A 27,094-nucleotide genomic window follows, 5' to 3' on the forward strand; every position below is an offset into this window, starting at 1 on the left:
CTCAGAGCCCCAGAACAAGGGCTCTAAGCTAGACAATTCATCAACTGTTTGCATATACGTTATTGTAAAAGGTTTGCATGTTTGACCTTTACTTTCCAAAAAGACAAAGGGCATTCGGGTGAGCCTTTCAGAGAGCGTTGAGGGGAGTGTTGAACTAAATCAAAGCCTGTTATGTGTATATGGGCTATCGAAAGGGCGTAACTCATTAATGACTGAGTGCATTGATTTTGAACTTTTTAGGAAATTATAAGAGAGATTATCAATTGATCAGAAAGTTAATATTTGTACGCTACCACTACTACTACTACAGCTGCCACCACTACTATTGCTTCCACTATTGATACTATAACCACAACAATATATTTTTAAAATTGAGTAGAAATTTTAACTAAATCAAAAGACACTACGTGTATGCACATTCTCAAAAAAAAATATATATCTCAAGAACATATTTGATTATTAAGTTAGAACTTTCATAAAATGCTTAAAGGGGAAGATTAATTGACTAAAAAGCAATACGCCCATGCTGCTAGTAATACTAATACCGCTGTAGCCCTTACTACTACTACTGCTGCTTCTTTAACTACCACTTCTATTGCGGCTATTCGTAAGGCCAAGATCATTAAGATGAAAACCCAAAAAGGACATAAATATGCAGGTTATCAAAAAGTTAGAGCAGCAATGTCATAGTAGCAGCTAATTGTGTTTAGTTGAAACTTCCAGGACTTGGTGAGAATGATTTTGAAATCACTAGAAAGTAAAAAATATACTACTAATATTACCACTACAGTTACTGTAACTGATGACGTTAAGGGCATTTAGGTGAACCTTTTAGGGAACGTTTAGGAGGAGTTTCAATTAAAAGAAAAAATTATATGCATACAGGTTTTTAAAAGAGTATATAAGCAATAAGATAGGCAACATCGCTCTATAATAGCTAGAAATATCATTCCAACATATAAAGGAGCTAATTTGATTCTAAACTAAAGGTTCTAGTGCCCTTTTTCAGATTAAAAAGAGATAAGAGGGAAAGCAGCTCTCATAGCAAGCCCATTGATTTTCCAAACACATCCAATAAAAATTTTGAGACGGCTATTTTTTTTCAGCATAGTAGAAAAGCCCAGCAAATATGTTTCCCGGAATATTGGGTATATCACCCCCCCATAATTAGGCAATTTGCCCGATTATACTTAAAACTAAATGTTGCTTTATAACTAAATCAAAAGACAATGTGTGTATGCTTGCAAATAAGCTCAGCAATATATCGAGAACGACTGGCAGTATTAATTTGAAGTTTTTGGGCTACTACTATTACTATTTTTGCTCTTACTGTTTGAATAAATTAAAAGAGCATAGTTGTATCCAGGTTTTCAAAGAGAATACACATAATTTTCTGGGAATGATATTAATTTTTATTTTTTAGGTCACCTCGAGGAGGTATAAACTTAAATTAAGCAATACTATTTGTGTCAGGATCAAAAACTGTTGAAAAAGTTTCTTCAAAATAGACATTCCGAAGAAAAACTGTGGATTCTCATGCATTCGAAGCGCAAAACGACCACAAATCAAAATAAATAAATAAATGAAACACAAAACAAACAGAAATTACAATAAAAACAAAGTCAAACTCAAAAGAAGCAAAAACCTTCAATTGGTCCGGTCATAGCCCTTTCCCATTATACTATTGGAGTTACTAACTTCTTGCATTCCCTCAGTTGGTCAAGTCATAGCCCTCTATTTTGACGATACACTCATAGGTGATAAGAGATATTTCCAAGAAACATCGCTTGCCAGATGTTATTTCTTGGTGAAATAATGCAACAAATGCTGCGAAAGCCCGTACCGTTCCTTTATCGCAACTCCGGATAATTGATACATTCTAGCTTGTAAAAAGCTTTTCCAATGATTTTATGATATATATGTCTGATATAGGAATTGAAAACGAGAACCTAGATTTCCTATGGTAAAAGAAAGATATCTTAGTTGACTGAGCACATAAGTCATTTATTATATTATGTTCTTAGATATACATTCTCAGCAGTCAATTTATTGTTTCTGAGCGATAGAAAAATGGTGATAAGCGTCGCTATATCGTAACAAGTTGATTATACAATTGATTTCTCAACTAGAGTTGGATATATGGTAAATGCTTTCAGTGATTAGTTTCTGGGTGCCTTTTTTGGCATTATTCCGAGAATATGCATACCACAGTGATGTGAGATGTTTGCTGGATAGATATGTTTTTCTTTATGGTCAATACAACTTGTTTCGATCTCCAAAAACTTTTTGGCTACAACCGGCGAGATATCCCTTTGTAATGTAGTGGTCCTGAGCACACCGGTTTTCCATTACCGGGGTTTGTGCATGAGTTTGGAGCCCAACGTTTTTATCCATGGTCCCATGTCCCCCTCTAAGGCTCCCAATGTCATTTCATCTAACTGTCCCCCCAATTTAGTCTTTTAACTTTTGATTTTTTGGGGGCTTAGAATTTTTTTTTTACACAAAAACGCAGTCGTATCGCTCACAAATGTCAGAACCTCTGGTTAAAGCAGATGGTTTTCCGCATCATCTCCTTGAACAAAAGGACATGTTTCGAAATGTATCATGTTCATCTATTGGTACATCCCCTTTTCCCAGTTTCCAACCACACCTGCATAAAAAGGACACTGAACCTGGTCACTGTGGCCAACAAAGAATCAATCCCTTGCAAGTTCTTTGGTATCAATAAAATCATTTAACCACCTTCCATTAAATGTCCTTAGTCTAACATCCTCTTATTTAAGGGCACTACCTTTTTTGAAAGTAAAGGTCAGGAGGTCTACCTTGGTGAATATACAGGGAAATTAATATAGTTTTGACGATACCTTCTTGATTCCACGTATTCAACACAAATGCCATAGCCTCCAGTTAAACCAGATCAATAAGTTTCAAAGATGTTTGGTGTTTTCGATTGTGAATATATTGGTTTAAGGAAGTCCTCGTGTGGTGTAATTTTTGAGTGTGTGTTTTTTTTTCACAAAATGGACTTTAGTGAATTTTCATGCCATCACTGGCATATAAATTACAATATACATTTCTACGATAAAGACTTTGAAACGTTTGTTTGTATGCTTGTTTGTCTGACTTTGCGTGTTTTTATGTGATTTTGTCTGTTTGCCTGTCTCTGCGTCTGTTTGCATTCCTGTTAGTCTGGCTTTTTGTGTATTTGTGCTTGCGTGTGTGTTTTTTTTCTCTCTCTCTCTATCTATCTATCTCTGTCTCTCTGTATCTGTGTGTCTGAGTGTTTGTTTGTCCTTTTCAACGTCTATTTGAAAGCCTCTGTGTCTGACTTTGTTAAGTTGTGTTTATTTTTCTCTCTCTCTCTCTTTTTTTCTTTCTCTCTCTGTGTCTGAGCGTCTCTTTGCCTGTCTCTGCATCCGTTTATATGCCTCTGTATGTGACTTTGTGTGTGTTTTCGTCTCTTTCTCTCTCTTTCTGTGACTGTGTGTCAGAGCGTCTAAGTGCTTACGTTTCTGTCTGTTTGCATGTCTGTGTGACTAGCTTTGTATGTTTATGTCTCTCTCTCTCTTTCTCTCTATGCCTGTATATCTGAGTCTCTGTTTGCCTGTCTCTGCGTCTGTTTGCAGGTCTGTGTCTGACTTTGTGAATGATGTGTTTTTTTCGGCTTTGTCTCCCTCTCTGACTGTGTACTGAACGTCTTTTTGCCTGTCTAAGCGTCTGCTTGCCTGTCTTTCCGCCTGTTTACATGCTTGTGTGTCTTAATTTGCGTGTTTGTTTGTGTTTTTGTCTCTCTCTCTCTTTTTGTCTGCGTGTATGAGCTTCTGTTTGCCGGTATCTGCTTCTGCTTGCTTGCTTTTGTATCTGACTTTTGTGTTAGTGTGTACGTTTTGGATTTTTCTGTCTCTGTACCTGGGTCTCTAAGCGTCTGCTTGCCTATCTCTGTGTTTGTTTGCATGCCTCTGTTTCTGACATTGTATCTTTGTGTGTGTTTCTCTCTCTCTCTCTCTTTCTCTCTATCTCTCTGTGCCTGTGTATCTAAACGTCTGTTTGCCGGTTTTAGTGTCTGTTTATATGCCTTTTTGTCTGACATTGTGTGTTTTTGCATGTTTCTCTCTCTATCTCTCTATCTCTTGCTCCATCTCTCGTTCTTTCTCTCCCTCCCTCAAAGCATCTGTGTCTGAACATCTGTTTGCCTGTCTCTTTGTCTGTTTGCATGCCTTTGTGCCTGACTTTGTGTGTTTCTGTGTTTCTCTCTCTCTCTCTCTCTCTGTCCTCCTCACTCCCTCCCTCTCTCTCTCTCTCTCTCTTACTTACTGTCTCTATGACTTTGTGTTTGAGTGTCTGTTTGCCCGTCTCTGCGTGTCTTTGCATGCCTGTGTGTCTGACATTGTGTGTGTTTTTGTCTCTCTATCTTTCTGTGCTTGTGCGCCTGAGCGTCTTTTTACCTTTCTCTGCATCTGTTTGTATGCCTCTGTGTCTGACTTTGTGCGTGTGTGTTTGTGTTTTTTTCTCTCTCTCTTTCTTTTTGTGACTTCTTGTCTGCCCGTCTTTTTGCCTGTCTCTGAGTCTATTTGCATGCTTGTGAGACTGTTTTTTTGTGTTTGTGTTTGTTTTTGTGCCTCTCTTTGCTCCTTTTGCTCATTTGTGTCTGAGAGTCTGTTTGCCTGTCTCTGCTTCTGTTTGCATTTCTCTGTGTCTGACTTTTGTGTTTATGTGTGTGTGTTTTTGCCTTTTTCTCTCTCTACCTGTGTCTCTGAGCGTCTGTCTGCATGCCTTTATGTCTTACTTGGTATGTTTGTGAGTTTCTTTGTCTCTCTCTCTCTCTCTCTCTCTCTCTCTCTCTCTGCCTCTGTGTCTGAACGTCTCTTCGCATGTCTCTGCGTTTGTTTGCATACCTTTGTGTCTAACTTTCTCTGTCTGTCTGTCTGTCTCTCTCTCTCTTTCTCTCTCTCTCTCTCTCTCTCTCTCTCTCTCTCTCTCTCTCTCTCTCTCTCTCTCTCTCTCTCTCTCTATACCTGCGTGTTTGAGCGTCTGTTTGCCTATCACTGCGTCTGTTTACACGCCTTTGCGAGTTTGTGTTTGTTTTTCTCTGTCTGTGCCTGTGTATCTGAGCGTTTGTTTGCCTGTCTCTGCATTTGTTTGCATGTATGTGTGTGACTTTGTGTGTTTTCATCTATCTCTCTGTGCCTGTGTGTTTGATCGTCTTTTTGTCACGTCTTTGTGTCTGTTTCCATGGCTGTGTTTCTGATTGTGTGTTTTTCGTAAATATTTTAAGTACCACCAACCCCCCACCCCTCCCCCCAAAAAAATATAATAAAAAAATCTAACTCCCCAGCCAGACATTTTATTAAAAACTTGTTTATTATTAAGTGAAAAACACATGTATACATGCAACATTCGTTGCTTATGACCATTCATTAACTACTTGGTGTGGTCCCAATTCACACTATGAACTCCGATCTTCTTCTCATAATGACTTATGCACATAATCCGAGAGGGAATGTGTCTTGGAATCCGAGCACTAAAAAATCGTATCTCGTTGTCGTGGTTATTGATCTTATACAGATATTTGGGACACTCAAAGTCTTTCAAATCGAATAGTGGTATATTTGACTCGCACTTTTCACTTAAAAGTTTATCTGTAGGACATTTCCCTTAATAAGCAACGCCTCAACTAAAAAAAACTGCATTTATCCCTCATGTCAATGGATTTCACTGACACCAGAGAACTTACAAAGGCCGTATTCTTTTTTGTTGGCTACAGCGACTAGTTCCGTGTGCCTCTTGTGCAGGTGTGGTTGGAAACTGGGAAGAGGGGGACTTATCTATAGAAAAACATATGATAAACTTTGAATCATGTCTTTTTGTTCAAGGAGATAATGTGGGAAACGTTTCAGTGAAACCTTCTGCTTTAACGTGATTTTGGAAATTTATGAGCGACAAGTTTGACTACGTTCCTGTGCGTCAAAAAGAAAGAAAGTCTGTCCCCAAAAAGTTCTCTGTTAAAAAAATTCTAAATTCAAAAAATGGGGGGGGGATTGGGGAAAATTTCATTGGGAGGGCCTGGAGGGAGACTTGTGTACAAGGATGGGAATGTTGGGCCCAAACTCATGCGCAGACCTCAGTAATGAAAAACTGTTCTGCTCTGAACCATTCAAGTACAAAAGTGATATCTGGCCGATTGTAGTCATTAAAATTTTTGGAGATCGAAACAAGTTTCCTTGACCATCAGAAGAATATGTCTGTCCTCCTAGTATCTCAAATCACTGTGGTATGCATTTTCTCGGAATAATTCCAAAAAGGACCTGAAAACAAGTCTCTGATAGTTTTTACCATATATCCAACTCCGATTGAGAAATGGATAGCGCAATGAACTTGTTAAGAAATAGTGACGCTTAACACCAGTTGGATAGCACTCAGAAAGAATAAATTGATTGCATAGAATGTATTTGTAAGGTATAATATCATCAATGACTTGTTGGCCTAGTCAACTAACGTGTCGTTCTTTTACCATAGGAAATCTTGGGTCTCACGTTTGATACCAATATCAGACATTTATATATATATATAAAAATAAGTTGTTTGTGTGTCGACTGACGTCATGTTTGTCGACTGACGTCATTATGAGGATTGAGCTGTATGTCGGCATGAAGTTGTTTGTCGACTGACGTCATGTTTGTCGACTGACGAAATTACAGACCGGGACACCGGGACACAAATGACGACCGGGACACTCCAAGAGAAATTACAGACTGGGACATCGGGACACAAATAACGACCACAGGGAATATAAATGACGACCGGGACACAGGGACACAACTACAACGGGGACGCCGGGGGGCACAGGGGGGATATATAAATGACGACCAGGACACAGGGAATGTTTGATTAGCAATCACCATCAACAAAGCTTAAGGGCAATCATTATAATAATGAGATATAGATCGGAAGACGGATTGCTTTTCCCATGGACATTTATGTGTTGCATGTTCAAGAGTCGGTAAGCCTGACAATCTATTTATATGCACAGACAATGGGACAGCGAAGAATGTTGTATATTTGCAAGTTTTACAAACATATATATCTCTATCTATATTCACAGGTGGGACGCAGGGACACAACTACAATGGCGCGTAACTGATATGGCGCGAAAAAACCTAAAAAAGAAAAAACCTAAAAAGAAAAAAACTTAAAAAAAGGAAAAAAAATAGAAAAGGTAAAAAACTAAAAAGAAAAAATCACCGGGACACAAATGACGACCGGGACACAGGGAATATAAATGACGACCGGAAAACAGGGACACAACTACAACGGGGACGCCGGGGGGCACAGGGAGATATATAAATGACGATGGGGACACAGGGAATGTTCGATTAGCAATCACCATCAACAAAGCTAAGGGCAATCATTAGAATAATGAGGTATTGATCTGAATACGGATTGTTTTTCCCATGGACAATTATATCTTGCATGTTCAAGAGTCGGTAAACCCGACAATCTGTTTATATGCTCAGACAACGGGACAGCGAAGAATATATATATATATATATATATATATATATATATATATATATATATATATATATATATATATATATATATATATATATATATATATATATATATCTATCTATATATATAAAAATAAGTTGTTTGTCTGTCTGTGGATGGATCAGGTGACGTCATGTTTCGGCTGACGTCATGAAATTAGTTGCCGTTATTTTTGCTTTGAAGGTGACGTCATTCAAGTTATATAAGACATATGTTCGCCGTCATGTTTCGGCTGACGTCATGAAATTAGCTGCCATCATTTTTGCTTTGAAGGCGTGACGTCATTCAAGTTATATAAGACGTATGTTCGCGTAGAATTCTATTAATGCTTAAGTTTATAATGACTGATGAAGATGCTCAAAGAGTCTATGCCAGAAAACTTGCTGCTGATAGAGAAAGTCAGAAAAGAAAGCGTGCCGAGGAACTACCAGAGCAACGCGAAAGCAGACTTGCTGCTAAAAGAGAAAGTGAAAAAAAGAAAGCATGCCGAGGAACTACCAGAGCAACGCAGAAGCAGACTTGCTGCTAAAAGAGAATGTGAAAAAAGAAGGCGGGCCGAGGAATTACAAGAACAGCAAGAAATCAGGCTTGCTGCTGATAGAGAAAGTAAGAAAAGAAAGCTTGCCGAGGAATTACAAGAACAGCAAGAAATCAGGCTTGCTGCTGATAGAGAAAGTAAGAAAAGAAAGCGTGCCGAGGAATTACAAGAACAGCAAGAAATCAGGCTTGCTGCTGATAGAGAAAGTAAGAAAAGAAAGCGTGCCGAGGAATCAGAGCAATCTGAAAGTTATCGCCTGGCATTCAGGTACAACCCAGTCGATGATTATAGCTTGAGTAGATGTGTTCAAATCGGGACAATGTCTAAAATTTGTCCCTATTGCAAGGCCTTGAAATTCAATGGTGAAACAATGGGAATGTGTTGCGCCTCAGGAAAAGTTAAACTTCCTCTATTGGCTGCACCACCAGAGCCATTGAAGACTTTCCTTACTGGAACTACGTCAGAATCTAAGCGTTTTTTGTCAAAAATCAGACAATACAACTCATGTTTCCAAATGACGTCGTTTGGAGCCCAAATCGTAAATCCAGATCAATTTATGTCTACTTTCAAAGTAAAAGGGCAAATTTATCATAAAGCAGGGTCCCTTCTACCATTCTTAGGCGAGAATCATAAATTTTTACAATTGTACTTCATCAGTGATAGAAATTCTGAATTGAATGCACGTCGCGAAATTTCTCCCAACGTTGAAAGGACAATCGTTTCCCAATTGCAACATCTTTTCCACGAAAATAATAATTTAGTGCGTCTGTTCAAAACAGCCATCGATTTGATGCCTACTGATACTCATAAAATTGTTATTTCCGCTGACAAAACGCCTCCTGGCCAACATGTGCGTAGATACAATGCTCCGACTATCGACGAAATGGCAATCGTTATGGTCGGTGATCAGTTTTTACCTCGAGATATTATTCTACATAAGCGAAACGCTCAGTTGTTAAGAATTGCTGAAACTCATCGATGCTACGATGCCCTACAATATCCTATCATTTTTTGGGATGGAGCCGACGGCTATCACTTTAATATTAAATTGATGAATCCAGCCACTAACAAAGAAATGAATAAGAAATGCAGTGCAATGCATTATTATTCCTATAGACTAATGATTCGGCAGGATGAACTAAATTATATTTTAAAATGCCGTGAATTGTTTCACCAATTTGTCGTGGATATGTATGCTAAAATTGAATCAGAACGTTTGCTATATATCCACCTGAATCAGACCAAGCTCCGCTCTGAACAATACATTCATTTGCGAGATGCAGTTATAAATGACGGTAATACCACAAACGTTGGAAGATTAACAATTTTACCTTCGTCATATGCTGGCAGTCCCCGTCATATGCATGAATATGCTCAAGATGCTATTGCGTATGTTCGTCTCTATGGTCGTCCAGATTTATTTATTACATTTACATGTAATCAATCTTGGGACGAGATACTGCAGCTTTTACTTCAAGGACAATCGGCGGTTCATAGGCATGACATTACGGCACGTGTCTTCCGGCAAAAGTTGAAATCACTGATAAACTACCTTGTAAAACATGAAGTGTTTGGGTCAGTGCGATGCTGGATGTACTCAGTGGAATGGCAAAAACGAGGTTTGCCACACGCACATATACTAATCTGGCTACATAAAAAAATTACTTCAAACGAAATTGATGATGTGATTTCCGCTGAAATACCTGATAAAAATGTCGATAAGGGGTTACATGATATTATTGTAAAAAATATGATACATGGACCTTGCGGTGCACTGAACGAAAATTCACCATGCATGGCCAAAGGAAGGTGCACAAAGCAATATCCTCGACTTTTAGTACCCAAAACAATTACTGGCAATGATGGTTACCCACAATATAGAAGAAGATCTACTGAAGATGGCGGTAAAACAGCAATAATAAAGAAGCGTAACGGTACCACCATCGAAGTAGATAACCAGTGGGTTGTTCCATATTCCCCTTTATTATCAAAAACATTTAATGCCCATATAAACGTTGAATACTGTAACTCCGTAAAGGCAATAAAATATATATGTAAATACGTCAACAAAGGCAGTGACATGGCAGTTTTTGGCTTGCAGTCCGAAATCAAAGATTTCGATGAAATCGTAGAATATCAGGCTGGAAGATACATAAGCAGTAATGAAGCTGTTTGGCGAATTCTTTCATTTCCGATACATGAACGTAGTCCAGCTGTTGTTCACTTAGCGGTACATTTACAGAATGGTCAACGTGTTTATTTCACGGAAACCAACGTGCAACAAAGAGTCCTGAATCCACCGGATACAACATTAACAGCTTTTTTTTCGCTTTGCAAAAATGATTCTTTTGCAAAAAAACTGCTGTATACTGAAGTGCCTTCGTATTACACGTGGAATACTAAAAATAAAGTATTTGAACGTCGAAAACAGGGTAAGTCAGTCGACGGCCAACCTACCATCTTCAAAGATACCACGATAGGAAGACTCTACACCGTTCACCCCAATCAACATGAATGCTTCTTTCTACGCCTGCTTTTGGTGAATGTACCCGGTCCGACATCCTTTGAGTATTTGAGGACTGTAAATGGTACTATACATGACACTTACCGTAGTGCATGCCAAGCTCTGAATTTATTGGAGAATGACCAACACTGGGATAACTGCATCAATGACGCGTGCGAAACGTCAACCCCAAGTCAAATTCGTGCATTGTTTGGCATCATTTTAACAACTTGCTCTCCATCAGCTCCTACAGATTTATGGGAAAAATATAAGTCAAAAATGTCCGAAGATATACTTCATCGAAAACAGTTAGAGACGTCAGACATGACTTTTGATTTTACACCAGAAATTTATAACTACACTTTAGTTGTTATAGAAGATATTTGCATAAGCATGGCAAACAAACCTCTTCAGGGTTTGGGAATGCCTTCACCTAACCGTATCGCTGCTGTTTCGACATGTGTAGAATTGGATCGTGAACAAAGTTACAGTACGAGTGATCTATTGTCGTATGTACAAAATAACATTTCCAAGTTAACGTCGGAACAAAAAGACATTTATGATACGATAATGCATTGTGTCGATAACAACGTTGGAGAAATTTTCTTTTTGGATGCGCCAGGAGGTACTGGTAAAACGTTTGTGATAAAACTGATTCTGGCATCAATTCGATCTAAAAATGATATAGCGTTGGCAATTGCGTCGTCAGGAATAGCCGCAACATTGCTGCCTGGTGGAAGAACTGCTCATTCCGCTTTGAAATTGCCTCTGAACTTGCATTCTACAGAAACTCCCACGTGCAATATTTCCAAATCATCTGGGATGGGTAAAGTATTGCAGCAATGCAAACTTATTATTTGGGATGAGTGCACAATGGCACACAAAAAATTGCTCGAGGCTCTGGATCAATGCTTGAAAGATTTAAGAGGGAATTCGAAACCCTTTGGCAGCACATTAATATTGCTTGCAGGAGATTTCAGGCAAACATTACCTATAATACCTAGATCAACTCCTGCAGACGAAATGAATGCTTGCCTGAAAAATTCTAATTTATGGGCACACGTAAAAACATTAAAATTAACTACAAATATGCGTGTCCGATTGCAAAACGATGACTCTGGTCAAACATTTTCAGATCAATTGCTAGCAATGGAAAAAACGGAAAGCTCCCAGTAGACTCAATTTCAGGACGTATACAACTACCTGCTGATTTCTGTAATTTAGTGACGTCCAAAAATGAATTGATTGAAAATATATTTCCGAATATTCTAAAAAATTATAAAAATAATAAATGGCTAAGTGAAAGAGCGATTCTCGCACCCAAAAATATAGACGTCCACGAAATCAACAATATTGTTTTGACCAAGATTCAAGACAAGGCAGTCCTTTACAAGTCAGTCGACACAGTTTTGGAACCAAATGAAAAGGTTAATTATCCATCTGAATTTTTAAATTCCATAGATCTTTCAGGGTTTCCACCACACGTGCTACAACTAAAAATAGGCGTACCAATAATATTGTTACGTAACATAAACCCACCAAAGCTTTGCAATGGCACTCGACTTGCCGTAAAAAAAACAATGGAAAACCTAATAGAGGTCACAATCCTGAAAGGGCCTTTTGAGGGTGAGGCTGTTCTTATTCCTCGCATTCCCATGATTCCAACAGATCTGCCTTTTCAATTTAAAAGATTGCAATTCCCAATTCGATTAGCATTTGCAATCACCATTAACAAAGCTCAAGGTCAATCATTAGAAAAATGTGGTATTGATCTTAATACTGATTGTTTTTCCCATGGACAATTGTACGTTGCATGTTCGAGAGTCGGTAAACCTGACAATCTATTTATATGCAGCGAGAATTGGACAGCGAAGAATGTTGTATATTCGCAAGTTTTACGCAGTTAATTTGTATTTCGGTACCAAATGAAGCGGTTAATTATCCATCTGAATTTTTAAATTCCATAGATTCTTCAGGGTGTCCACCACACCTGCTACAACTAAAAATAGGCGTACCAATAATACTTTTAAGAAATATCAACCCACCAAAGCTTTGCAATGGCACGCGACTTGCCGTAAAAAAAAAATGGAAAACCTAATAGATGCCACAATCTTGACAGGGCCTTATGAGGGTGAGGCTGTTCTTATTCCTCGCATTCCCATGATTCCAACGGATCTGCTTTTTCAATTTAAAAGATTGCAATTCCCAATTCGATTAGCATTTGCAACCACCATCAACAAAGCTCAAGGGCAATCACTAGAAAAATGCGGTATAGATCTTAATACAGATTGCTTTACCAATGTACAATTGTATGTTGCATCTTTGAGGGTCGGTAAACCTGACAATCTATTTATACGCACAGACAATGGGACAGCGAAGACTGTTGTATATTCACAAGTTTTACGTAGTTAATTTGTATTGTATCTATCTGTCTATCTATCTGTATAAAAACGAGTTGTGTGTATGCATGTTTGTTTGTTTGTAAAAAGAGCGTTTGCATATGACGTCATTATTAGTACATACGGCTTTGTATATGGACAGACAATGGGAAAGCCAAGAATGTTGTATATTCGCAATTTTTACGTAGTTTGAAACACATATATAAATCTATCTATATTCACAGGTGGGACACAGGGACACAACTACAATGGCGCGTAACTAATATGGCGCGTAACGACTTACGCGCGCGGGGGGGCTTGGGGGGGCGCGAAGCGCCCCACCAACTAGGTGTTGGGGTGGCGCGAAGCGCCACCCCAACAGCTAGTATATATATATATATATATATATATATATATATATATATATATATATATATATATATATATATATATATATCTATATATATATATATATATATATATATATATATATATATATATATATATATATATATATATATATCACAGGTGGGACACAGGGACACAACTACAATGGCGCATAACTAATATGGCGCGTAACGACTTATGCGCGGGGGGGGGGGGGGCTTGGGGGGTTGGGGTGAAGCGCCCCCACCAGCTAGGTGTTGGGGTGGCACGAAGCCCCACCCCAACAGCTAGTAACTATAATAAAGTCATGGAAAAAGCTGCTTAGAAGTTAAAAAATATGATTTGGAAAAGAAAGTATGTTGTCATCTATAACTGTAGTTAACAATAGCGCCCTTTATGACTTTGGTTAAATATTTGGTATTCAAAAGTACAAATTACCGGAAGCTAAGAAAACGCAATGGGACGGGCTCTCGTAGTATCAGTTGTATTATTCCACCGCGAAAAAGCATCTGGTAAGCAATGTTTCCTGCAATTACTTCTTTTGCAATTATACCAGAAGTGGGTTGTGACCGGACCCATTGAAGGGATACTACTCCCATTGCCTTCTTAATACCAGAACTTAATTTGTATTCTATGGAAGGCAAAATACATTTTAAATGTCTTCACTTTTTTTACTTTAATAGATAAAAAAACTATTAAAACTTTAAGGAGTAAACATTGGTATATGTATATTAAACTGACAATAAACGACATTGGGTTTTTTTGTTTTTTTTTTTAGTAAAGTGTAAATTATTTTCTGGTCTTGAGAAGGCAGGTCTTTGGGGAAAAAGGAGTGGGGGGGGGGGATGGCTGTCTTCCAATCACATTTGACTCTTATAAAAGCACTAAAAATGTCAATTTCCAGTCTAATGAGCTTTTTCCGAAGTTTCTGCGACAACTCCTTCCATACGAAGTGCCTTGATGAAAAAAGAATACATACAGCCCATTTCGCTCTTCACTTAGGTAGCGCCATTTCGCTGCTTATAACAACTTCTAAATTTTTTTTTACTAGATCATTTAAATATTCCTTATGGAAGATACACTCTACATAGGCGTAAGTTTTTCATCTAAATATTTCGTCTATGCCACAAAAAGAAAAAAAACAGAAAATTTACTTGTAAAAAATGTTGTAACTAAAATCAATTGACTCTTTTATGATGTAATATGTCAAAAAATGTTTGGATTGACGCAAAAGAAAAAAACAATGGAACTAAAGTCCACTGTTTAATACGGCTATTTTTGACAATGATCTCTCTTTTCTCTGTGCTTCCATGCTCACTACGACAAATTAATGATGAACTATCTAGTTTTCCTTCTTCCCTCCTATTAACTGAAATTCCACGGGAAAGGAGAAGGCATTTGAATGGCCTCAATTAGTAATCCAATTTTGCTGGAATAGTCAATATTAGAGCGGATCTCCACCGCTCTTTAAGTCTCTGAAGGATTGAAAAATAGTTTCCTCGAAGGGGCTATACACTAAGTTAATTTGTGCGCATTGGACGCTTGGGGAGGCGCATAGCTATGGTGGAAAGTGAAATAATTTTAAAAGGAATTTTAAAGAAAATTTTATATAAATTTAATAATTTTAAATAATTTTTCAAAAAATCAAGCAATAACAACTAACCATTGAGTTTTAGAATTTATAAAAACTAAAATTCTGTTAGTTTCAATCACGTATATTTTCCTGTAAAAAGAACGAAACATATCTTCTTTGAATATAAATGTTAATGATTTGAAAGTTTGTATAGATTTCACTATAAAAATACAAATCTGAACCAATTAAAGAAGTAAATACAATATTGAATACAATATCGAATAAGTAAATTGTGTTCCTTGTCGATAGAAGCTGAAACTCTAAGAAATAAAATTCCAGTAAAATTAAAAAGAAACTAACTAGAAAAAAAGAAAAAAAATTATGAGAAATGTCAAACTAAAAAACAGTAGGAATTAACATGAGTAGGATTGATAACCCCCGTGCCTTCTCAAGGCTAGAACATAATTTGCACTTTACTGAAAACTAAATACATTTTAAATGTTTCTTACTTTTTACTATTTTCATTATCAGAAGCATACAAGTCTCAAGTCTTTAGCTTCAAAACTTATCATTAAATTGATTGACTTATAATTACCATTCAATTGATATATTCTTCTTTTCCGTTAATTGATACATTTTTACAGGAATCAGGAGACCGTCCAATCATCTCATCAATCCTCCAGTCTTTCCAAAACTACAGCGCCACCACCCCAGCTCCAAGTGAAGTGGAGGCAGCACAACCATCGTCAAAAAAGGCTGGTCTAGGATGGATGTCAGGGGTCTACTTTCCATGCATGCAAAATATTTTTGGAATTATTCTTTTTATCAGATTTACATGGTTGGTGGGAACTGCTGGTGTTATTCAAGCATTTTTCATTGTTTTTGGATGTTGTTGTGTGGTAAGTTTTTCCTTTTACCTATTAGACAGCTTATGTACTGGAAATAAGAAAGTAGATATGAAACATCTGATATCCAAAAACTTCACACAATATGCTGTCGGGAGTAAAAATCTTTTGTGATGTTTCCATTTTTGCATTTTTATTGTTTTTGGATATTGTTGTGTTGTAGGTTTTTCCTTTTATCTGTTAAACATCTTATGTATAGGAAATAAGAAACTGGATATGAACACCTGATATCAAAATATTTCACAGAATATGCTGTCAGGAGTAAAAATATTTTGTGATGTTTCTGAGATGCCATTAAGTAGAAACGTCACTAGGGCCATAGGTGTCTAAGGTAAATTGCACACATACATATAAATTAACTTCCTTTGAACAGGCAAGGCGCGTATCTGCCTTGCCCTTGTAGGTGAAAACAGGAATCAGCGTTGCCTCCTTAGGAGTAACCTAATAAAAGTGAACTCGTGCCCGTAGTAACTGAGAATTTATAACAGGCTTGAAAAAATCACTGTCATGCGAGGTAGAATCATCATTTGAAGCTGATTCAGGAGTGGTAACTATTATGTCAATTAACCCTGATAATAAAAGTTGATCATGAAAGCATATTGAGAATTTCATTGCCCAAAATCCCACTTAGAAGAATTAATGTCTTAAATACCCCTTTAAGCATTAAAAGCCCAATAATGGCACCAATAAAATACATTACTTATGTTATTGTTTGGCTTGTAATGCTTAGAGTGGTAGCTACGATTTTTTGGGAGACGTCTTACTTCTTTTGGAGATATCTATTTCTATCCATCTTCAATAAGTATTTGTTTCTTAAGAAAAGGGTGCTACCATTGAATCTGTTATTTTGATATGATGCACTCATCCTTTTATTGTGTCTCCATCTTACATTTCATTGTACAATTTTGCACTATTTTTAGAACACTAACCAAAACGTTTCTAAATCCTTTCTAAGACAATGCTGTAGATGCTTCTTAAACATTTGATGTATTGAGATCCCTCACAGATAGTCCATCATCTAAATATAAGATAAATCCGCTCTCATATAACTCCGTGTTCTAATGCTTATAAATCTAAGACATCGTTCTTTTTCTAATTTTCTAGGACATAATAACCAGACCCAGAATTATCAAATTAGAGACCAAAAATCTTCATCGATGGCCAATTTTGTTGAAATTTTGGTGGTTTTTTATTTCAAAGAGTTCGTGGTAACGAACTGTAAGTAAGGAGCAACTTGGCTCAATAGTAACCGAAACTCTAAAAAAGGAATTTCGATACTAATATATACTTCGAAAGAATTGGATTTTTATGCTGATTTATGCCAATTTTACGCAAATATATAAGTTCCATCAAGTTTAGTTTTACCCATCAAACTTTACGAGCCTGAGAAAATTAGCCTTTTTTTCAAAAAAGGCAAAACAACCCCTAAAAGTCATATAATCTTAATGAAAATCCCATCATCAGATTCAGCGTATCAGAGAACCCTATTGTAGAGCTTTTATGCTCCTACCTGCAAAAATTTGGATTTTGAATTTTTTGCCAGAAAAAAGATCACGGATGCTTGTTTGTTTGTTTATTTGTTTGTTTTCCCCCCAGAGGTGATCGTATTAACCCAGTGGTCTTAGAATGTCATAAGACGCCTGATTCTAACATAAATTGAAATTTTTAGTACCATTTTCAAGTAACCAAAAAAATTGGAGGCCAACTAGGCCCTCTCCCACGCTCATTTTACCCCTAAGTCACCAAATCAAAATTTTGAGATAGCCGTTTTGTTGAACATAGTCGAAAAATCTAATAACTATTTCTCTGAGGACGACTTAATCCCCTTCAGTTCCCGGTGGAAGGGCTGAAAGTTATGAACTTTGCCCATTGTTTACATATAGTAATGGTTATTGGGAAGTATACAGACGTTTTTAGGAGATATTTTTCTGGTGTTGTGGAGGGGGGGGGGGTAATGTGGGAGGATCTTTACATGGAAGAATTTATCATGGGGGGCGTGAATTTCCATGACGCATGAAATTCCATGCGCTGGATTTTTCAGCATCATTAAAAAAAAAATAAGAAATTAAATAAAAAACAAGTTTTTTTTAACTGAAAGTAAGAAGCAACCTTAAAAATTAAAACGAAGAGAAATGTTACGTGTATTAGGGGCTTTTTCGCCTCACCAATACCTCGCTCTTTACGCTAGAGTGTTTTTAGTAATTTCAAAAGAGCAATTATTCTAATTAAGCGGCCTTTGTGATTCAGGGGTCATCCTTAAAGAATTGGAACAAAATTCAAACTTTAGTGTAAAGAGCGAGGTATTGACAATAGGGCGAACCCCCCTCATATACGTAATAAAATAAAAACGAATATAGAGGTTCGTTACGTAAGTTAATTTGTAAGTTACGTACATATGTTACTAATAAAAAAAAATGTTCATCAATAAAATTAAAGTTCCAGTGGCCTTTTTAAGCATCCAAAAAATTGGAGGACAACTAGGCCCCTTCTACCACCCCTTTTTTCTCAAAATCCAAAACTTTGAGAAAGCTATTTCGCCAAAACAGCAAAAATTAATATGCAAATTTCGTTTTAATTATTTATGTAGGATGAGCTTTTTTAACTGAAAGTAAGGAGTGACATTAAAAATTAAAACGAACAGAAATTATTCCGTATATGAAAATGGCTGTCCCCTCCTCAACGCCCCGCTCTTTACGCTAAAGTTTGACTTTTTGTCAGAGTTCTACTTTTTACAACAATAAAAAAAAACTTTAGCGTAAACAGCGGAGAGTTGAGGAAGGGACAGCCCCTTTCATATACGGATTTTTTTTTGTATGTTTTAAGCTTTAATGTCACTCCTTACTTCCGGTTAAAAAAACTTGTTTTTTATTTAATCGAGCATAGAGTTTGAAATTTGTCAAATTTGTGATTGCAGCACCGAAAATCCCTGTGTAGCACGTACATTTGGGTATTTGTAGCACTTTAGGAACTGACCGTGGTGGCAACCCTGATGGGGAGGGGAGCATGTTAAAATGATAGTTAAAGAGCACTTTTGCGTCACTATTGTCCAAGTTTCTTTTTCTTTACGAAAGGTGAGACTGACAATTGAAATTTAATCTTCTGCCAGCCAGGACAAAAGTAATATCAAGAAACTATCTGGATTTCCTCAAATCAGGATTCTTAATTCTCCTAAAATCGGATTTATACATTATGGGAAATATCCTCTGATATAGATCTAGGGTTAGAACTCTGGCATAAAAATAAATGCTAATAAGTCAAAAACTTGAAGTGGGACCCGTTTGCAAATACGCTAAATCTTAAGGGCTATAATTTTTGCCTAAAAAAGACAGCTCATTTCTTGAATTTTACTTTAAATATTGTTCTGTTGCAATTCTAAACTCTCTACTTGTAAATGCAGAAATATACTCTCCCACTGAAAGAACATCTTACTAATCTATTAACTTGCAAGAAATTTTTAAGTTTGATTTAGTTTCCTGTTGATTTTTGCTATTAGATAATGCTGTGAAATGAATAAATTTTGAATTTTTCATATTAGTTCAAAAAATTATAGTAGTTTCATTTTATAGTTTTAAAACAGGGATGAATTGTAAATATGCTTGAATCTTCAAAGACTACAAATTTATACTCTTTTTAGACAATGCTTACTGCCATTTCTATGTCTGCTATTGCAACCAACGGAGTAGTTCCTGCTGGAGGACCGTATTATATGATATCAAGGAATCTAGGTCCAGAACTTGGTGGAGCAATAGGTCTTCTATTTTACGTTGGTACCACTTTTGCAGCAGCCATGTATATTGTTGGAGCGGTTGAGATTCTGATTGTAAGTACAGTCTTCTACTTTGTTGAATGTTATCATACCTTGGTTTCTCAATGCATTTAGACAAATGTTTTCAAAAATAGTTCTTATAATGCCCTTAGGTTCTAAGAAACAATAATAAGCAGTTACATAGATTGACCTATTTTCAAAATAAACACCGTATGCCCAGTATAATTTATGTCCACATGAAAAGACCTATGGTTGTGGGTGCCAGTAGGAGACACAAATTTTAAGGTGGCCAGGACCATTATCCTCTTCCCTTAAAGTTGAAATATCGGTAAATTCAAGAAACAAGGGAGGATATCTTAGAAATAAGAGGACCCTAGATATTTCTACTTGGTTCCCTCAAAAACTCTTGCATTTAATAAAATCCAATTCTGAAACACATTTTTTACTTAAAATTACGAGCTGATATTCTGTTCCAAATACATACACTCAAGCATGTTTATTGTTTAAGTATTTCAGTGCAAAAAAAAAGGTTTCAAAAACGTATCCTATCTACAGTATAAGAAAAGCCCAAAGAGCTTTTATGCAATTTAGTATCTCTTTTTGGTGAGTTTACCTCTTTTTGGTGTGCACCTCTATTTTACATATTAAATTTAACATATTCGTAAAGAGTATACTTATATAATCTTTGGAAATAGACAAACTTTTTTGGGTTCTTTTAACTTCACTTTTATAATTTCATGTACAATGGTCCTGGTCACTGTTTACTTGCCATTTTTTTTACCGTAAATATTTGGTTGAAAAACCACCCTCAATTTAGAAACTAGATCTTCGGTGCCAAAGCTTTATGAAATGGTGGAGTAACTGTGACCCATGAACCATAGTTACTGCACTACTTTGTAGCTATTTCTTGACTATACCATTTACAACGATGTTTCACAGCTATTGCAGCACATTACTGCTGTATCTCGATGGTAATTCTTACGACAATTAAATAAAAAAAACTAGTTTTTTTAACTGAAAGTAAGGAGCGACATTAAAACTTAAAACGAACAGAAATTACTCCGTATATGAAATGGGTTGTCTCCTCCGCAGTCCCTCGCTCTTTACGCTAAAGTTTGACTCTTTGCCACAATTCTATTTTTTAAAACAACTAAAAACTTTAGCGTAAAGAGCGTGGGACTGCGGAAAGTTTCATGAAAAGTAAACATCATTTACTCATCATTAACATCGTAAACATCATCGTATTCATTTACTGTACGTCACTTATGGCATTATTCGTAAACAAAAATAAAAATTCTGTACACAATCTGATAACCTAATAAACATGCAACTAAAACTGATTGCACATTTTTACCATGTTGAACTGAGATTTGATGAATATACGAGGCTCTGGCTGAATATACAAAAAGTAGATCAAGCAAGGACAGCTGCAACCACAAATGACAGTTGATTAAGTTTGGCAGGATTCAATTTGTCCACATAGTAGTGATACTAACCACAAGCACACTAGAATACACTCTCCATGTCCAATTGACTAATATAAGTCCAGGATCGCACCATAGAAAGTCAAAACTACGGGCTTAGTTCGTACTTCCAGCCATGTGTGGCTAGGCTTTGACACCTCTTCCCGGCAGGTGTGCAAGTGATGAGAATTTGTAACTGTTCTTCTTCCTCCTCTAAAGAGTCAAATACTGAGCCCTCAGAATACATAAGAGCTTATTTACCTCCCTCTCCTAAAGATCCTCAATTTGTGCTAGACACTGAAAGAGTAAAGGCATCTACGACACAAATAACTCAAGCTCTTAACTATCTTCTGTAATTTTCGATGTAATTTCAGATGTCTTTCTCTCAACTCTTCTTTTTAAAACAGTAAAAAACTTTAGCGTAAAGAGCGGGGCGTTAATGAGGAAGCAGCCCCTTCAATATACGAAGTAATTTCTGTTCGTTTTAAGTTTTAATGTGGCTCCTTACTTTCAGTTGAAAAAACTTGTTTTTTTTTTATTTAATTTCTGAACGTTTTTGAATCAATGCATGTTTTGATTTGGGCTCTCCGCAGAGGAATTATTAAAACAAAATTTGCATATTTATTTATTTTTTTGCCAAATGGCTTTCTCATAATTTTGATCGAATGATTTTGAGAAAAAAGAGCGGGGGAGGAAGGCTAGTTGCCCTCCAACTTTTTGGTTAATTAAAAAGGCAACTAGAACTTTTAATTTTTTACGAATCTTTTTATCAGTAAGGATATACGTAATTTATAAATTAGCTTACGTAAAGAATTTTTTATTTTCGTGTTTTTATTACACATGTGAGAGGGTTCGCCCCCTCTTCAGTACCTCTCTCTTTACTCTAAATATTAAATTTTGTCCCAACTCGTTAAGAATGACCCCTGAATATCAAAAACCGTAGAATAAATAGTTCATATTACTAAAAATAATTTAGCGTAAAGAGCGAGGTATTAGGAGGGGGTGAGCCCCTCATTTGGGTAATAATTTTTGTTCGTTTTAAGTTTTAATGCTGCTCCTTAATTCCAGCTGAAAAAAACTTTTTCATGTTTATTTTTTCTTTGTTTTTTTAAACAATTCTAGTAAATCCTACCCTCCCTTCATGGAAATTATCGTCCCCCATGACAAACTCCTCGATGGAAAGTTCCCCCAGTATATCCTCCTCTTCTCAACCCCTCCCCCAACCAAAAAAATCCTCCTGAAAACGCCTGTACACTTCCCAATAACCATTACTATATGTGAGCACTGGTCAAAGTTTGTAACTTATAGCCCCTCCCACAGGGACTGGGGAGGAGTAAGTCATCACCAAAGATTATAGTTATAAGGTTTTTCGACTACGCTGAATAAAATGGCTATCTCAGAATTTTGATCCGTTAATTTTGGGATAATAATTAGCGTGGGAGGGGGCCTAGGTGCCCTCCAATTTTCTTGGTCACTTAAAAAGGGCACTAGAACTTTTCATTCCCGTTAGAATGAGCCCTCTCGCAACATTCTAAGACAACTGGGTCGATACGATCACCCCTGGGAAAAAAACCCCAAAAAACAAACAAATAAACACGCATCCGTGATCTGCCTTCTTGCAAAAAATACAAAATTCCTCATTTTTGTAGATAGGAGCTTGAAACTTCTACAGTAGGGTTCTCTGATACGCTGAATCTGATGGTGTAATTTTCGTATGACATTCTATGACTTTTAGGGGGTGTTTCCCCCTATTTTCTAAAATCACGAAAATTTCTCAGGCTCGTAATTTTTGACGCGTAAGACTAAACTTGATGAAACTTATATATTTAAAATCAGCATTAGAATGCAATTCTTTTGATGTAGCTATTGGTATCAAAATTCCATTTTTTAGAGTTTTGGTTTCTATTGAGCCGGGTCACTCCTTACTACAGTTCGTTACCACGAACTGTTTGATATTAGGATTTTATAGCTTCTAAATTTTCTCGGGGCTTACTTTTCACAAATTTTAATATAGGGTTAATCAGTTCTGGTAGAAGTCTTAGTAGCAAGAGTTTAGGTCTCCGTTATTGTCCCATCAAGGGCCAAACTAATAACTTGTCGTCCTCGAATCGGCTGAGAGGAAGTCGTAAGAAATTGTTTAAGGGAAATTAGAGCCTACTGGGAGGTTGTGAAAAGGGAGGCCTTAAATTGGTTTGGATGGAGCAGGAGCGTGCGAAGCTGTGTTAGCCTAAGGGGATTTTTTTCTGCAGTGAGTAGTTAGTGGTAGTACAAGCTAAGAATACTCCTCTCCCAAAAAGATTGTAATACCTATTACCCCTCCTTTCAAAAGTGCTACTAGAACATTTACTCTTTATTACCACCAAATTTGGGTGATATAAACTAAATCCTCTGCTAGATTTGGGTAAGATCCAAATATTTTGCTAATAACTAGTATTCTAGAACCCCTCTCCTGCCCACCAATTATGAAAACATAGCATAATCTTAATACTTTTTATTGTTTCCCAATTTTACTTCCGAATTTGGTTGAGACGATAAATTTGACAGAAATTTGACAGTATGCTCTCCTCAGGAATTAGAATCCTGAAGCCCAGGCTGTATCTTTGTATAATATTTATTTAGTAAAAGAAATTATCAAGAATTTTGGCAAAATTTATTGAATATTTTCTCTACCGATTCCTTATCCCCATGCTTAGAAAATCAGCATAGTTGCTCAGAACTCAAATGAATTTACGAAGGAATTAATTTGACAAAGCTGAACAATACCGAAATTTTTCAAATAATATGTAAAGAAAAACAAATCAGAAAAGAGTCTTATGGCTGTCGAAATTTTTAAGTATTAAGATCTTCCCATGTCTGTATGGGTTCACAATAAAAAAAATCTAACTGGCATCAGAGCCAACAGGTTTTTTTTTACTTCTTCCCAGTGCAAAATTCCCTGCCCCTGTGTTCCTACATCAACTTTGTAATCCTTACCGAATTTATCATTTTGATATTGTCAAGGAGTCTTCTTTAAGCTCTTTAATTAATAGACTGCACAGTCTTACTTCTTATCTAATACATTAAATGGAAAATATACCCCAAATCTTTTGAGAAAGCAGATCCATTGACGTTAGAAAATTTTGGTAATTATTGATCTGTTATGAGAATTGAAGGTCATAAATAAACCCGTAGAGATCGGGAATTATAGAGAATTTCAAATCCAATCTCTAACTTATTTAGCCGCTAGATTAAGTTTTACAGATTCGAAACTGGGAACTTTTAGAAATTAATTTCTGCCTTATAAGCTTTAATTTCGGATATGAGGAAAGGATCAAAACTTTATGGACGATGAAAAATTATCCTTTAGACCACCAAGAAATTCATTGGGTAAATGATCTATATTCTGCCCCGTTGTAGTGTTTTCAGTGGCGAGGACTAGAGAGAATAACTGTAAGGATAATATGAAGAAGGGAAGTACGAACAAGAAGCTTTTGTACCAGGACAATTCGTCTCTGCTCTTGCCTTCTGGCGACGCTGCTTTTGGAGGATAGTGAGATCGATCAGTGAACAAAACATACTTGTTGTTCAAGATTCATCAATGATTGCAAAGGAAGCTGCTCGAATTTTGATAGCCATTTAGTAAAACTTAAGCTACATTGCACGTACACACGGCGTCGTGCAAATATGGGATCTACAACAATGGCTCATTTCAGAAGCTTTCTGACAGTCCTTCACAGTGCTAACAAAGTTATATGTCATCAGGGATGTCGATTCATGGAAGTGTAGGGAGAAGGGGTGGGATTTTTTCTAACTTTTTTTAAACGAAGATACAAAAAAAATGCATTTTTCGACAAATAGGGGAGAGGAAGCAATCTTCTTCCTTGCCACCTCCCCCAATTAGCTCCTAGTGCCCTATATTTTGCCGAAAAAAAGTTGATTGATATATATCAAGCTGACGAAATGGAAAATAGTTTAAATTTCGGGATATACCCTTTAAAATTATTATTTAAGCTTCAAGCTGCAGTCTCAGAAGCTAATGGATAGACAATTCATAGGTTGCGCTTGAGGAATATTTTTAAGAAAAATAATGTTAGGAGTTAATCAATACACACGTCATAAAAGTTTGATTGAGGAGGCCTGGACACAGTTACAGGGTTCAGTTTGACCGTTTCACTAGAAAAATTTTACAAAATAACTAACGATGATACACGAGGCATGTATAGCACCTCACACTACGTTGGACTGGTTAATGACTAAACTAGGTCATTGTAGGATATCATGGGAGCTAATTTAAGTGGAACCCTTACACAGCCTGTGGTTGGCGATGGTGTGATCTTCTGTTTCTTATTCTCTTGTGACTTGTTGCTGCTACATTGTTTTAACATTATTAGTCATGATTTGTTTTTTTTTTAATTCAATTAAAAAAAAAGTTTTTTTTAAAAAATTGTTTTTCAAGTTAAGAGGTCTTCAGAACTGAGTCCACTGCTCACACAAAAGAAAATTCCCCGATCTGGAAAATGTTTATTTTGCTAGTATATTCAGAAGCATTAAATCTCATTTCTAATGCCACTTTCCTAAGATTAAAATAACAGAAAATTAATTTTTGGATGTGGTTGAAGAAAATGGGAGTCAAATTTCGAAAACTGATAATTCCATTTTGAATCCTTAGATATTTTTATTCTAGTTTTTTATGGTAGCGGTGGTCGAATTTGAGTGGAAGTGGCCAAGTTGAAAATTTTAATTTGAATCCTTAGGTATTTCTATATCACTTCTGTTTTTTTTTTTATTAATACCTGAGTAGCCAAAAACACTGCGGTTAAATCTCTTTATAATACAAAAAAAGTATCGCTTACATTCAAAATAAGTCCTGACGCATAAGTCTTTTTACTTGTTTGATAGCCGAATTTTAAAGGACGTTAAATTTTTAAAAGCAAAAACTAAAACCCTTGAAAGAACCTTGGCGATACTCTTATATTTAAAGGTACTTCTTCATGATTCTTTCAGTCTTAGCTTAAAAGTCTATTTTTTCCTTCCTATATATGCTTACCCATCAGCTGAATAATCTTTCTAATTTTCTGCTCCTACATCTCGAGAAAACTTTCGTTCGAAGAAATAATGGTCTCATAATTCCTCGCTCGAAGATTAATATCTTTCAACGAAGGAAGCTAAAAGTTTCCTAGAAAGCTGTTAGAAAGCCACGAGAAAATTTCCATCTTAAGACTAAAAGTAAGTAAATCGATAGGAAGTAAGACTTTGAAAAGTCAAATGGTAATCAATGTCTAGTAGTCAGTTAAGAGCCGAAGGGCATCAATTTCAAACTACTTTCCATTCTGTCTTTCGAACATCGTAAAATTATCTTGTGTTCTCCGCTCTGCTCTGACAAGACAATTTCTTTTGAAAAAATATGTATAGAGAGGGTGAGATGAAAATGGAGATGCAATGTTCTATGTTGAATAGGGAAGCGTATACAATTTCTAAATTTCAAGAAAAAGGTTTGGAAAAGATAAGAAACCCAAATCGAGATAAAAGAAATTGTAAATAGGGGAGTAAAGAGTAATTTTGAAAGAAGATTAAATTGTTTTCAAAGCATACTTACATCTTAAGACTAAAGGTAAGTAAGTCGATAGGAAGTAAGGCTTTGAAAAGTCAAATGGCAATCTATGTCTATCAAACAGTTCGTGGTAACGAACTGTAGTAAGGAGCGACTCGGCTCAATAGTAACCAAAACTCTAAAAAATTGAATTTTGATATCAATAGGTACATCAAAAGAATTGCATTTCAATGCTGATTTTAAATATATAAGTTTCGTCAAGTTTAGCCTAACCCATCAAAGGTTACGAGCCTGAGAAAATTTGACTTATTTAAGAAAATAGGGGAATCAACCCCGAAAAGTCGTAGAATCTTAACGAAAATGACACCATCAAATTCAGCGTATCAGAGAACCCTACTGTAGAAGTTTCAAGCTCCTATCTACAAAAATGTGGAATTTTGTATTTTTTGCCAGAAGACAAATCACGGATGCGTGTTTATTTTTTTGTTTTTTTCTTTTTC

General features: G+C 36.3%; 1 protein-coding gene across 1 annotated transcript in view; it reads left to right on the plus strand.

Moving 5' to 3' along the window:
- The window catches only part of LOC136028534 (solute carrier family 12 member 6-like), a 236,358-nt gene that overhangs the window by 53,733 nt on the left and 155,531 nt on the right, over positions 1-27,094 (plus strand). The window contains 2 exon segments of the mRNA XM_065706380.1: positions 15,575-15,829; positions 19,470-19,655. Coding sequence (XP_065562452.1) covers positions 15,575-15,829; positions 19,470-19,655 — 441 coding nt within the window.

This window comes from Artemia franciscana, chromosome 6 (genome assembly GCF_032884065.1).
Source record: "Artemia franciscana chromosome 6, ASM3288406v1, whole genome shotgun sequence".
Lineage (NCBI taxonomy): Eukaryota > Metazoa > Arthropoda > Branchiopoda > Anostraca > Artemiidae > Artemia > Artemia franciscana.